At 51.6% G+C, this 11,927-nt stretch overlaps 1 protein-coding gene across 2 annotated transcripts in view; it reads left to right on the forward strand.

The window, feature by feature from the left end:
- SALL3 (spalt like transcription factor 3) overlaps window positions 1-6,293 on the forward strand; it is a 19,350-nt gene extending 13,057 nt beyond the window's left edge. Inside the window, exons 2-4 of one of the 2 annotated variants that reach the window (XM_041739282.1) lie at window positions 1-1,687; window positions 1,904-2,244; window positions 3,468-6,293. The exon at window positions 1-1,687 is cut by the window's left edge and continues 1,262 nt beyond it. In XM_041739282.1, coding sequence (XP_041595216.1) covers window positions 1-1,687; window positions 1,904-2,244; window positions 3,468-3,899 — 2,460 coding nt within the window. In that variant the 3' untranslated portion in view covers window positions 3,900-6,293. Of the gene's footprint in view, window positions 2,245-3,467 lie in introns of both variants that reach the window. The other variant, XM_041739281.1, reaches the window with a different exon arrangement.
- The last annotated feature ends 5,634 nt before the right edge of the window (window positions 6,294-11,927 follow it).

Raw genomic sequence — 11,927 nt, forward strand, 5'->3', positions numbered from 1 at the left:
TTCTGTGCCAAGGTGTTCGGGAGCGACAGCGCCCTGCAGATCCACCTGCGCTCCCACACGGGTGAGAGGCCCTTCAAGTGCAACGTCTGCGGGAACCGCTTCTCCACCAAGGGCAACCTGAAGGTGCACTTTCAGAGGCACAAGGAGAAGTACCCACACATCCAGATGAACCCGTACCCCGTCCCAGAGTACCTGGACAATGTGCCCACCTGCTCCGGAATCCCCTACGGGATGTCGCTGCCTCCAGAGAAGCCGGTGACCACCTGGCTGGACAGCAAGCCCGTGTTGCCCACAGTGCCCACATCGGTGGGGCTGCAGCTCCCACCCACCATCCCTGGCGTGGGCAGCTATGTGGACTCGCCCAGCCTCACCCCTGCCAGCCGCTCCCCACAGCGGCCCTCACCCACGTCGAGCGAATGCACCTCTTTGTCCCCTGGCCTCAACAGCTGTGAGTCGGGCGTCCCTGGGACTGCCGAGTCCCCGCAGCCAGTGCTTGGTGGGTCTTCTCTGACCAAAACTGAGCCCGTGAGCCTGCCCGGCGCCAATAGCAGGGCAGGGGACATCCCTCCCAGTGGGCAGGTCTCCAGCACTGTGTCCACAGCGGCGGCAGCCCTCACAGACAGCAGCATCTCCACGGGCCTCTGCAGCCCGGTCCTGCCAGCCAGCTCGGACCAGTTCAAGGCGAAGTTTCCCTTCGGGGGGCTGCTGGACTCCATGCAGACGTCAGAGACCTCCAAGCTGCAACAGCTGGTGGAGAACATCGACAAGAAGATGACGGACCCCAACCAGTGCGTCATCTGCCACCGCGTGCTGAGCTGTCAGAGCGCCCTGAAGATGCACTACCGGACACACACGGGGGAGAGGCCGTTCAAGTGCAAGATCTGCGGGCGTGCCTTCACCACCAAGGGCAACCTGAAGACACACTTCGGGGTGCACCGGGCCAAGCCACCCCTGCGCGTGCAGCACTCGTGCCCCATCTGCCAGAAGAAGTTCACCAACGCCGTGGTGCTGCAGCAGCATATCCGCATGCACATGGGGGGGCAGATTCCTAACACGCCACTGCCAGAGGGCTTCCAGGACGCCATGGACGCTGAGCTGCCTTACGACGACAAGGCGGCAGAGGCCCTCAGCGGCTACGATGATGACGCGGACGAGAACTCCATGGAGGACGACGCCGAGCTACGGGAGCCGGCCAGCGACCCGCCCAAGCCACTCCTGGCCTACTCCGGCTCCTGCCCGCCCTCGCCACCCTCCGTCATCTCCAGCATCGCCGCCCTAGAGAACCAGATGAAGATGATGGACTCGGTCATGAGCTGCCCACAGCTCACCACCCTCAAGTCTGTGGAGAACGGGTCCGGTGAGAGCGACCACCTGAGCAATGACTCGTCGTCAGCCGTGGGTGATCTGGAGAGCCGGAGCGCGGGCAGCCCGGCGCTGTCCGAGTCCTCGTCCTCCATGCACGCCCTGTCGCCCATGAACAGCAACAGCGAGAGCTTGCCCTCCAAGTCCCCGGGCCTCAGCAACCAGGAGGAGCCCCCGGAGATGGCCCTAAAGACCGAGAGGCCGGACAGCCCTCCCCCCGCACCCGAAAACGGGGGTGCGCTGGACCTCACGGCGGCCCCGCCCGGCCGGCCAGCCATCAAGGAGGAGGCCCCCTTTAGCCTGCTGTTCCTGAGCAGAGAACGGGGTAAGTGTCCCAGCACTGTGTGTCGTGTCTGTGGCAAGCCTTTTGCTTGCAGGAGCGCGTTGGAGATCCACCACCGCAGCCACACTAAGGAGCGCCCGTTTCTCTGTGCGCTCTGCGGGCGCGGGTGCTCCACTATGGGTAATTTAAAACAGCACTTACTGACGCACACGTTGAGCGAGCCGCGTTCTCAGTCCTGTGACCCCGACTCTGCCCTAGGTCCCAGCCAAAGCACTCCTAGCCTGGTTGCCAGCTCCACGCCCACCCTGATCAAAATGGAAGTGAATGGGCACAGCAAGGCCCTCGCGCTGGGCGAGGGCCCGCCGCTGCCAGCCACGGTGCAGGTGCCCCCAGGGCCTCAGGCGGTGATGAGCCCCAGCCTCGCGCCCATGCTGGCCCCCCCGCCACGCCGGACACCCAAGCAGCACAACTGCCAGTCATGTGGGAAGACCTTCTCCTCGGCCAGCGCCCTCCAGATTCACGAGCGTACACACACCGGGGAGAAGCCCTTCGGCTGCACCATCTGCGGGAGGGCATTCACCACGAAGGGCAACCTCAAGGTAAGGCCCGGGCTTGTGCCCCCGCAGCCCCAGGGAGTCGGCCCCAGAGCTTCTCCCCACCCTGCCCCCAGTGATATGCTGCAGGCCAGCCTTTTGCTGAGGTCCTGGCCAAGGAGGACATGCTGAGGTCCCGGCTCAGGTGGACATGCTGAGGTCCTGGCTGGGGACAGAGATGTGCGGGGGGAGCCCAGGGAGGAGAGCGCAGTGTGTGCTGCCCACGGCACCTTCAGAGTCTGATGTGTGCTTCCCAAGGTGTGTGTGCTGCCCACAGTACTGAAAGGCTCACCTTGCAAGGCTGGTAGGCTGCCCTCCCAGGGCTCACATCACCTCCTGGGGGCCGACCACATAGGCACTGCTCCTGGGCCAGCAGTCCCAGAGTCTGGCACAGTCTTGAATCCGGTGGAACACCAAAACCAGATAAACTGGGCTCTGAAACACTTGCACAAGATACAAATGACGCAGATTCTGTGCAGAGGCTGGGGTTGCATTCTGCTTCTGTCCACGTGGCCACCAGCACGGGCTGGCAGGCCTTTGGTGAAAAGCCTACCAGCGTGATTCGGGCCAGGAGGGAGCAGCCCAGGGTAGTGTTCTTGCTGGAGATGACCACAACCCTGTCTGTTCTCCCGGGAAATTGGGGTGTGGACAGAATGCCAGATGTGCAGCCTCAGCTAAACGTGCCCCTTTCTGTCCACGTCATGTACTTGTTTGGCTCATGATGTGTTCCTCACGGTCTGGGAAAAGCTTGAGACCCGTGGCTGCTCCATCCTGGTAGGACAGGAGCTGCCCAAAGCCCCTGCTAGCCACACGCATCTTCCATGTCAGGCCCAAGGAAGCTGGGAGTTCAAGTTCCCCGCCATCCCAGGGCCAGGCAGGGGCACAAGGGGCAAGGCTCTGTGCCCTCTGGGGTTTGCAGCCTCAGTGGGGGTCTGCGGGCTGTCCACCATCCGGGGAGAGCGGAAGGGAAGAAACGTACATGAGCACATTGAATAGTTGTGCTCTCCATATTTCATAAAGAGAAATAGTGCATATTTAAGGATATGCACTCAGAAAGGCTCACCTGTTTTGTCGCCTCCACCTCATACTTGCAATGGGGAACAGGATCCAGTGGTGAGAGCACCATGCTGGGTTTCTGGAGGATCGTGGGATGTGTGGAGGCAGGCCTGTCCCTGCCTGTGGGCTGGGCTTGCTTACCTGTACCTTGTCTCTCCGTGTGTCTCACACAGGTGCATATGGGCACGCACATGTGGAATAACGCCCCCGCGCGGCGTGGCCGCCGCCTGTCCGTGGAAAACCCCATGGCTCTGCTAGGTGGTGATGCCCTCAAGTTCTCAGAAATGTTCCAGAAGGACCTGGCGGCGCGAGCCATGAATGTAGACCCCAGCTTTTGGAACCAGTACGCTGCAGCCATCACAAATGGGCTGGCCATGAAGAATAACGAAATCTCCGTCATCCAGAACGGCGGCATTCCCCAGCTCCCAGTAAGTCTCGGCGGAAGCGCCATCCCCCCCTTGGGTTCTCTGGCCGCCGGAATGGACAAAGCACGGACTGGCAGTAGTCCACCCATCGTGGGTTTGGACAAAGCAAACTCCGAGACAGGAGCCAGCCGGCCGTTCACACGGTTTATTGAAGATAACAAGGAGATTGGCATTAACTAGGTGTGCACAATCTCGGCCCAGCCACTCCATCCCATGCGCACAGTGTCAAGTGCGACCGTCGGGCTGCACAGCCTCCGTCCCCAGTTACCCTTGAAATTTTACCTGTAGCAGAAAATACGTCCGCTGTGTGGCTGCTAGAAGGTATACGCGCTGCATGGTACATCTTTCTGCAGTGAGCCTGACTGTTGGGGACCCTGTGACCTTTGAAATAAATGTACGTCGAAAAGATAAGTCCTTGTAAAACCACCTCCCACCTCGGGAATAGAAAGGGCTCAAACCACATCCACTTCGTTCCTCCCAAAACCTGATAACCCCCGAGAGGGAGAGAGAGGGGTCCCTGTGGCATTCCAGCGACCCTCACTTGAAGGTTTTGTCCAAATTCCTTAGAAACTCGAACTTTGTTTTTAGACTATTGAAGATGTGGTCAGGTGCTGCCGGCGCTGTGTCTCACGGCCGTACCTTCATCTGTAGTATTTATAATGTTAAGATTATGCGGGTAACAGATAATACAGCCGCAACTTTAAAGGAAGCTTTTGTACTGCAGAATACATCTGGCTATGTGATTTTTTTTAAGTGGAATTTGTTTTACTATAAATAAGTGCGTTATTTCAATGCAGGCAAATTGTGAAGTCCCGCTGGGCAAGACCGCATGCTTTCCTGTGCAAGTACCTGTCAGTGACGAGCCTTTCTGTTCCTTTTTTTTAATTTTTTTTTTTTTAATTTAAATGTTTGTAGCTGCTATGTGGACAGTTGCTCTCTAGAGTGGTCTGTAGCCCAGCGATGGGAAACAAGTTACAGACTAACATCACCATAAATTATTCACAACATTGTAAGCGGTTGTGAGGAAATATTTCACGTTATCGAAGTTGTACAATAAAAAGGTAATGTTTGTATAATGTGGTTGCAAACTCTTAATTTATACTATTGCACTTTTAGTATTTTGTATTAGGGAGGTTTGTCTATAATTTGAAGACTTAAAAAAGATGTAAAGTATTTTATAAATAGTACTTTGATTTAAGGAAAATGAAAAAAAAAAACTGTTACAGTTTCTTGTTTTGTCCTAAGGTCAAACAATATGAGAAATCTATGTCACTTAAACAGAAAAGCCACCAGGACTTGTCTGTTCCTCAATAAACTAGGGCCTGCCGTTTCTTAAATTAAAATGATTTATTTAACTTTTCTACAAAGCCCATTTAAAAACCTGGAACCCGACCCCCCACCCCTTCACACAACCTTGATGAATCAATCCTGGGCCCATGGCACTGAGACGAGTGAACGGAGAGAATGGGCGGGGCGCTTTCCTGCCCCCTTCCCCCCTCGGCCCCTGGCGAGAGCATGACTGCCCCCGAGCTCGGGCTCTTGCGCACATCACCCCCGGAGGCACTATATCTGGCCATGGTGGCAGCCGGACCTGGGACAGTTTCTAAGTTCCCAGTTTATTTATTATCTTCTCAGATGAAAACAAAGCACAATGTCCAGTGATCTTTCAAAACACAGTGTGAAGCTGCTGACTTTGCTTAAACGGCCTGGCATCAGGAAGGGGACCCTCGGCAGGGAGCGGGGCGTGGGGCGGGCTTGGAGCCCGTTCGGGCAGTGTTGTGTGTTCTACCTCATTTTGTGCGTTTGCAAGCGTGCCAGAGCCCGAGACGGCGAGCTTCGTCCGACGGCAGCATTCCGAGAGGCCGCGGCGCCCAGTGGCCTTCAAGGTGTGCGCCTGAAGCGGGAGCCGGACAGTGACACATCTTCTTGGCTAAGACAGAAAAACAGGACAATCTTCCCAACATGACCACGGCAACAGTAAAGTCACATCGTGTCACCGAACAGAACGGTTGTGCAGACTCCTCAATCAGCAGATTTCGTGGTCTCTTCCTGTCAGAGATGAGCGCTGAGCTCTCCCACTCTGTCCCCACGGCCGGGGGGCCGTCCCTCCTCATGGGAGCGGTGGGGGCTCAGGGCTGCTGCTCATCAGCAGTGGAATGTTTTTATTATTTATGTGTCCTTCTTGCTGTGATTTTGTTTTGGGTTTTTTTTTTTTTGGTGGGGGGGGCAGTTAGTATTGGTACCATGTAGTGTTCTCCTCCCAGAAGGATGTGTATATAACTTAAAAAAAGAAATGTAAAGTGTTGTAAATAAGATGGTTCATGAAGGGACGGTGAGATGCGCCCCCTTCTGTATTCAGGACCAGGCTGTCCCTCTCTGTGTGGTGAAGAGAGACGCTATTTTTCTACTGCAGCACCATGTAGGGCCGGGACCCCGGAGCCAGCTGGCGTTCTTACCGAGATCCAATATTTTTTATGATAAATCTGTGGCTCGACACATCTACTGATTGAAATGGATGTCTTAGACTAGGTTACTATTTTTGTCATATGGAAATGAATAAAATGCAGGATGTAATATGACTTCTGAATTGCGTTCCTTGATTATTCGGATGGAAAATGTGGAATTTGAGGTTCTGGTCGTTGATGGTGGACGTATATCTGTGGTGTTTTCTCCGAGAAAAGTCAACAAGGGTTGACAGCTTAGATTTAAGCAATATCTAAATGTGTATCTTGATTGGTCTTGAAATTTTTATTTTTCACTTTTTTTCCTAAAAAAAAAAATGCGACCTCCTAATTGTGACTTTTTTTTTTTTTAAACCTCTGTGATGGAAGATGTAGTAGAAGTTGCCTCCTCATTAGAGACTGCTGGCAGTGTCCAAAAATGACCACACTCTGAATTGCCTTCCCAACATCAACGTGAAGTGAGAATAATCTCGGCTCTTGGGAAATAAATCGTGTGCACCGAGTCCTGGTCCGGGCAGGCGCAGGAGGGGAGGTGCTGCTCAAGCCCCGCACTGTGCAGCGGCCACTGGTACCTCCCGGCCCTTTGCTCTGGATGGAGGATGTCTTTACTGTAGAAGAAGCTTTCCCTCACCAGTAACATTTGATAAGACATAAAACTTTAAATAATTTAATAGCTCCTGGATTTCAGCATATCCGATCCATTTCTTTTTTCAATAGCAACTGACACCTGGAGGCCGCGGCGATCGGTGCCTGGGAAGCCGCGGGCGCTCGTGAACTCCCTGCCCGGCTGATCGGCGGGCACAGGTCATAAACCACAGGCGCTAAGCCGTGCTGGCTTCGGTGCTAGAGGGGAAATCAGCAGACACGAGCCGACCGAGTCAGACCGTAAATTCAATCTGTTTTTTTAAAATGGTGAGGAGATAAAGGCTCTTACCGTTTAAAATAACACAAATTGAAATGCAGGGGGAAAACGAGACCTACTTATTTCAAAAACATTTCCAATGTCAAAAACCAGGGCTGTTTCAGCTTAACAAGCATGGATATTTACTTCTTCCTGGCATCAACTCTATTTTGCTCAGACCATGCATCAAAGAATCATAAATGCCAACAATCTCTAAAAAATATTTATTTAAATATATTTCTATTCTGAGTTCATTACAGGAACCATTAACATTTAAAACTAATTAAAAAGTATTGCTGAAGGGCTAAAAAGCAATTGGTTTTAAACTCCACACTGTTTGGTTCTATCCCCGTGGAGTCAGTGGGTCCCCCTGCCTGCTTCTCCTCCGTGCCCGGCAGATGCTGCCCACCCATGGCACACACTGGGGCTGCCTCTCTGTTGGTGTCCGGCCCAGACACCTCCGAGGCCTGTGTTTCTTTACACTGCTAATGCCACAGAGGCCCAGGGCCCCGGCTTCTCTTCCCAAGCATGCTTACCACGGAGCAATCTGTCACATGCGTGGGACTCCATGTTCAGTGTGCAGCTGGTGGCTCCGTGTCCAGCATGTGGCCGACCTGTGGGCCTTGGGTTTCCATCTTTTGTGTTAAACTCCTGGATTCGTTTGCTGATCACTGGTGCTGATGTAGAAGCAGCCTCTGGCACCGTGCCCCGAAGAGAAGCAGGCCATGAACCGGTTTTGCGAGCGGGGCTGTCGGCTGGTTTGTCCACTGTTAAGCTTCATCTGCAGAATATTCTATACAAAGCTAGGGAAATAGCTATCATCCCCTTTACTTTGGCACATACTGGGCAATACTGGTGTCGTGTTGGCATCCTTCAGGAAGGGAGCCCCTCAGTGCCATCACCAGAGACAACGTCCCGCGGCTCTGCCTGCACTCCTGCTCCCAAGTTCCCAGGCTCGGGTGTCGGCGTCCCCTGCGCCGTCCTGCCAGCGAGCTCTGCGGGTCACGGCCAAGGCGCTGGGTGGATGGGCTCTGCTCCCTGACCTACGGGAATGGCATTAATATCCTTGCCAATTCTAAAATCCAGGGTAGTTTTTCTTTCTTTCTTTTTTCTTTTTTTAAAAGAACTGTCACTAATGTATACCTACCCTTTTCCTCCCAAAATTCACTAGACAAATTGACAGTATTTATATATAGAGAAAATACAAATGATTACTTAAGAATATAAATATGAAAACTCTATTACAAATGACTTTGCGAAAGAAAAATCTGTGGAATCATTTTTGGACCGTGAGTAAAAATGTGTTGGTATCTCTGATTATTTTAAATCGTGGAATTTATTTGAAGCTTTTAAAAATGCAATTCTATTTAAGGTAAAATAAAAGAAGCTCTGTGAACCTTATGCTTACCGCATTTTCTATCAGGAAGAGTTTTCGAGATGCCTGCTGCTGTGCACATGGCACACACGGGTCCACGCACAGCTCCTCGCTCACAGTGAATACAGACACACGTACATACACACTCAGAGGACTATAACATTGACAAGCGGTGGTTATTTCTCACTGCTCTTTGTAGTAAAATTTTAGAGAACATGAACTATCCACTTGGGTTTTCCTGCCCTAATCTATCACTGTATCTGCATGTTTTGCTCTAACCTTGGAGGTGTTACAGATCATATTTGGACAGCTCTGCCTCCACTCCCACCCCCCACCCAGGACTGAGCTGGTGTTTCCTGGGCGCTGGCATGACCAGGCCCACCGTGTGAAAGGAGCGCAGACATGAGCACGCTGGTGTCCCGTTGGGCCAGGGCTCCCGTCCCCGAGCACTCTGCCCTGAGGAGAGGGGCTGGGCTTCCTGCGTCCACGTGAGTCACTCCCTGTGTGTGATTCAAAAGTGCAAATAAATGTCTGATCTCAGCAGTTCCCAAAGTGATGATTTGTGAACACAGGATTTTGTAAGCCCCCAAGCACTTTCTAAGTTGGCATGATAACACCTCTTTTTAAATTCTAGAATGACCTATAAACTGGAGTTTGGAACAAAGTGGGCAGCCTTCTCTTCAGGGGCCTTCCTGGTGCTCTGGGTAGTCACTAATCCCATTTATTTTCTTTTTAGCTTGATGGAAGGACACTGAATTTTAATCACTTTTTACAATTAGGGATATAATACCTAAGACAAAAATCTTAACATTTCTTTACAGATTTTCATTTATTATATGCAGAACATACAATCCTATTGGCTGGGTGAAGGACAGTTTAAAAACTGCTCTTGTTCCGACCTAGAATTACCAGGAAGAAATCTGTCCTGTCCTCCCATGAGCTCTGCCACCGCTGAAGAGCCAGTGGGCTTGGAGACCCTGTTCTCCACACTTGTGAAGGCAAAAGTCGTAGGTACGTGAGGGAAAGTGTGTGGAAACTTCCACATACATTTAAATAAGGATAAATCAGGTTTTGAATTTTAAGTCCACTTTCCTTCGCAAGTAAGCTTTTCCGTAAGGAGTCAGTCCTCTGGGCTCGTAAGGGCTCAGTGGCAGCATCTCCTTGTTCTTCCCTCTCGGGCATTTTGTCTCTAATTCCATGTTTTGTTCTATTTTGCTCTATGATCCTTAGTGCCAGCACGTGGTGCTGGCCTTGGGGGCAGCAGGCAGGAGGGTAGGCTGTACCCCTGAAGGCCACTGAAATGCTGGGCTGGGGGCCACTGACAGGAGAGCGCTCTGGCCCCCCTGTTCCTTCTTTGGGGCTTTGAAACATTTTCCTGAGTATTCCAAAGAAGTAGGCATCATGAAGGCACTCTCTCTCTTTTTTTTAAAGATTTTATTTATTCATTTGAAAAACACAATGAGGGAGAGAGTGAGCACATGAGCAGGGGCAGAGGGCGAGGGAGAAGCAGGCTCCTGCTCAGGGCTCGATCCCACGACGCCGAGATCATGACCTGAGCCGAAGGCAGACTCTCAGCCGACTGGACCCCCCAGGCATCCCATGAAGGCACCCTCTATAAAGGGTGAGCCGACAAATCAGTTATGTGGCATCAGCAGGTAGACCCCTGCACTGCAAATCAGCCTAACCAGCCTATGATCTCAGCCAAGAAGCAGCTAGATCCTTATTTGCTGTGTTTTGAGGAAAGAGTACCAATCATAAGAGAACCAGCCCGGAAAGCCATGGAAGTAAGAGCAACCGCAACATAAACCCTAAGAAAAAGCACCCCCATTTCCAAGCTGTTTCCCACGTTAAGCTCATAGGTTTTCTGTTAGGAGCTACACAATATGAGGAAATAGCTTGAATGAATATTTATAGATGATAAGCTTTTCCTGAAGGAAATGGCATACACATTTTTCATAATCTCAGTACACCTCACAGGACTTGCAACAGCCTGGCGTGTTGTCCAAGTTAGCGGCCCTGGCGAGTCTTGTGCATCCCAAGGATTCTGGTCTGTATAGAGACGCTCTGGGTTGCTCCTCACTGGTGTCGTCATCTCCCACCCAGAACTCACCTCCTGGCGAGCTGTTCCTGCGACTCCAACTACATTCGGACCTCATTCCCCCAACGTGGTGAGCTGCTTTGCTGAGGAGCGCCTGAAGCAGGTTAGAACCAGTCCCTCTGTTTGTAAGGGTTGTTTGTAAGGGTGGGCCCCACGTTCTGAGCCTGCGCACAGCCTTTGTCTTCCGGGCTCTTGAATTAGAAATTTCTAGAAACATAGACTCGGTGGTCCACAAGGAAAGGGAAGTCACGGCTGGTCTTGGTATTTAACCGAAGACAAATTCAAGGTTTTCTCACAAGCTCTGCAAAGAGAAAGTCAGAGGAGTGAGCATCTGACACCCTCTCTCCTTGGCTACCAGCTTCCGTGTGGCTCAAATAAAGCCTCCCCGGTGGGGTTCAGCCCAGTGGGCCCACGGGCCCAAGGTAACACAAGAGTGCCTTCCCAAGGGAGACGGGAGACTCTGCTGGCAAAATGCACCTGTGCTCCCAGGGCGGGGAGGGGACAGACGTCTGGGCAGAGCCTGCTGGCCTCTCGCTGTGACTGTGAAGGGTGGCCATGTCAGCGCGTCCTGCCATCCTGCTGCCTTGGGCCTGGGAGCATGGAGAGTAACTGTAGACTCAGGCAAAGTTATGAGAGCGTTAAGTTAAGAGTGTGATCACAGGAAGGAGATGTCACCAGACCCAGAATCCAGCCTTCGGGAGCCAACTGCAGAAAGAACGTTAGTTCAAGACCTTGCAGGACAGTGACGCCGCCCGGCTTGTGATAAAGCTCACTTTAATGAATATTCTTAAACCCCAATCTTTATCTTGCAGTCTGTGATAAGAACTAATTTAAATTGTTTTGATCTTGACGTCAGTATGTTGTAGAAATGTCCACTCTGTTGATAAGCTCTGTATGCCTGAGAGTGACTCCTCCAAGGGAGAACTTTCTAAGGAGATGCAACTAATTCAGCTCAGTGAATATCTGTTTGTCCAGAATAACAAGGAAAGCTTTTTGAGCAGAAAATAATGCATTGCTTAATTATTTTATTAATGCATACTCCCTAAGGTAAGGAGATGCTAGTTTTTCTAAACTTCGGAGGCACAGATAAGACAGTTGGCATATGTTTGCAAGGCTAGCTTGATTGTTAGATGGGAAATATTCAATAGTTCACATGCATTTAAAAATTGCATATATGTTTTCAATAGCAATCATATGTGCTCTTTCTGCTTTTGTAATTAAAGAGATTGGATCTTTTCCTTTGATGTATTGGGATTCCATTAGCAGAACAGTTAATGGTTTAGAGGTGATTCTAGAAAGTTGGACTCGCTAATGTGAGTCTAGGCGGTAGCTGTGTGTCTCAGGATGAGGTATGGCTGCACAAATGTGGAGG

Source organism: Vulpes lagopus, chromosome 24, assembly GCF_018345385.1.
Source record: "Vulpes lagopus strain Blue_001 chromosome 24, ASM1834538v1, whole genome shotgun sequence".
Taxonomy (NCBI): Eukaryota; Metazoa; Chordata; class Mammalia; order Carnivora; family Canidae; genus Vulpes; species Vulpes lagopus.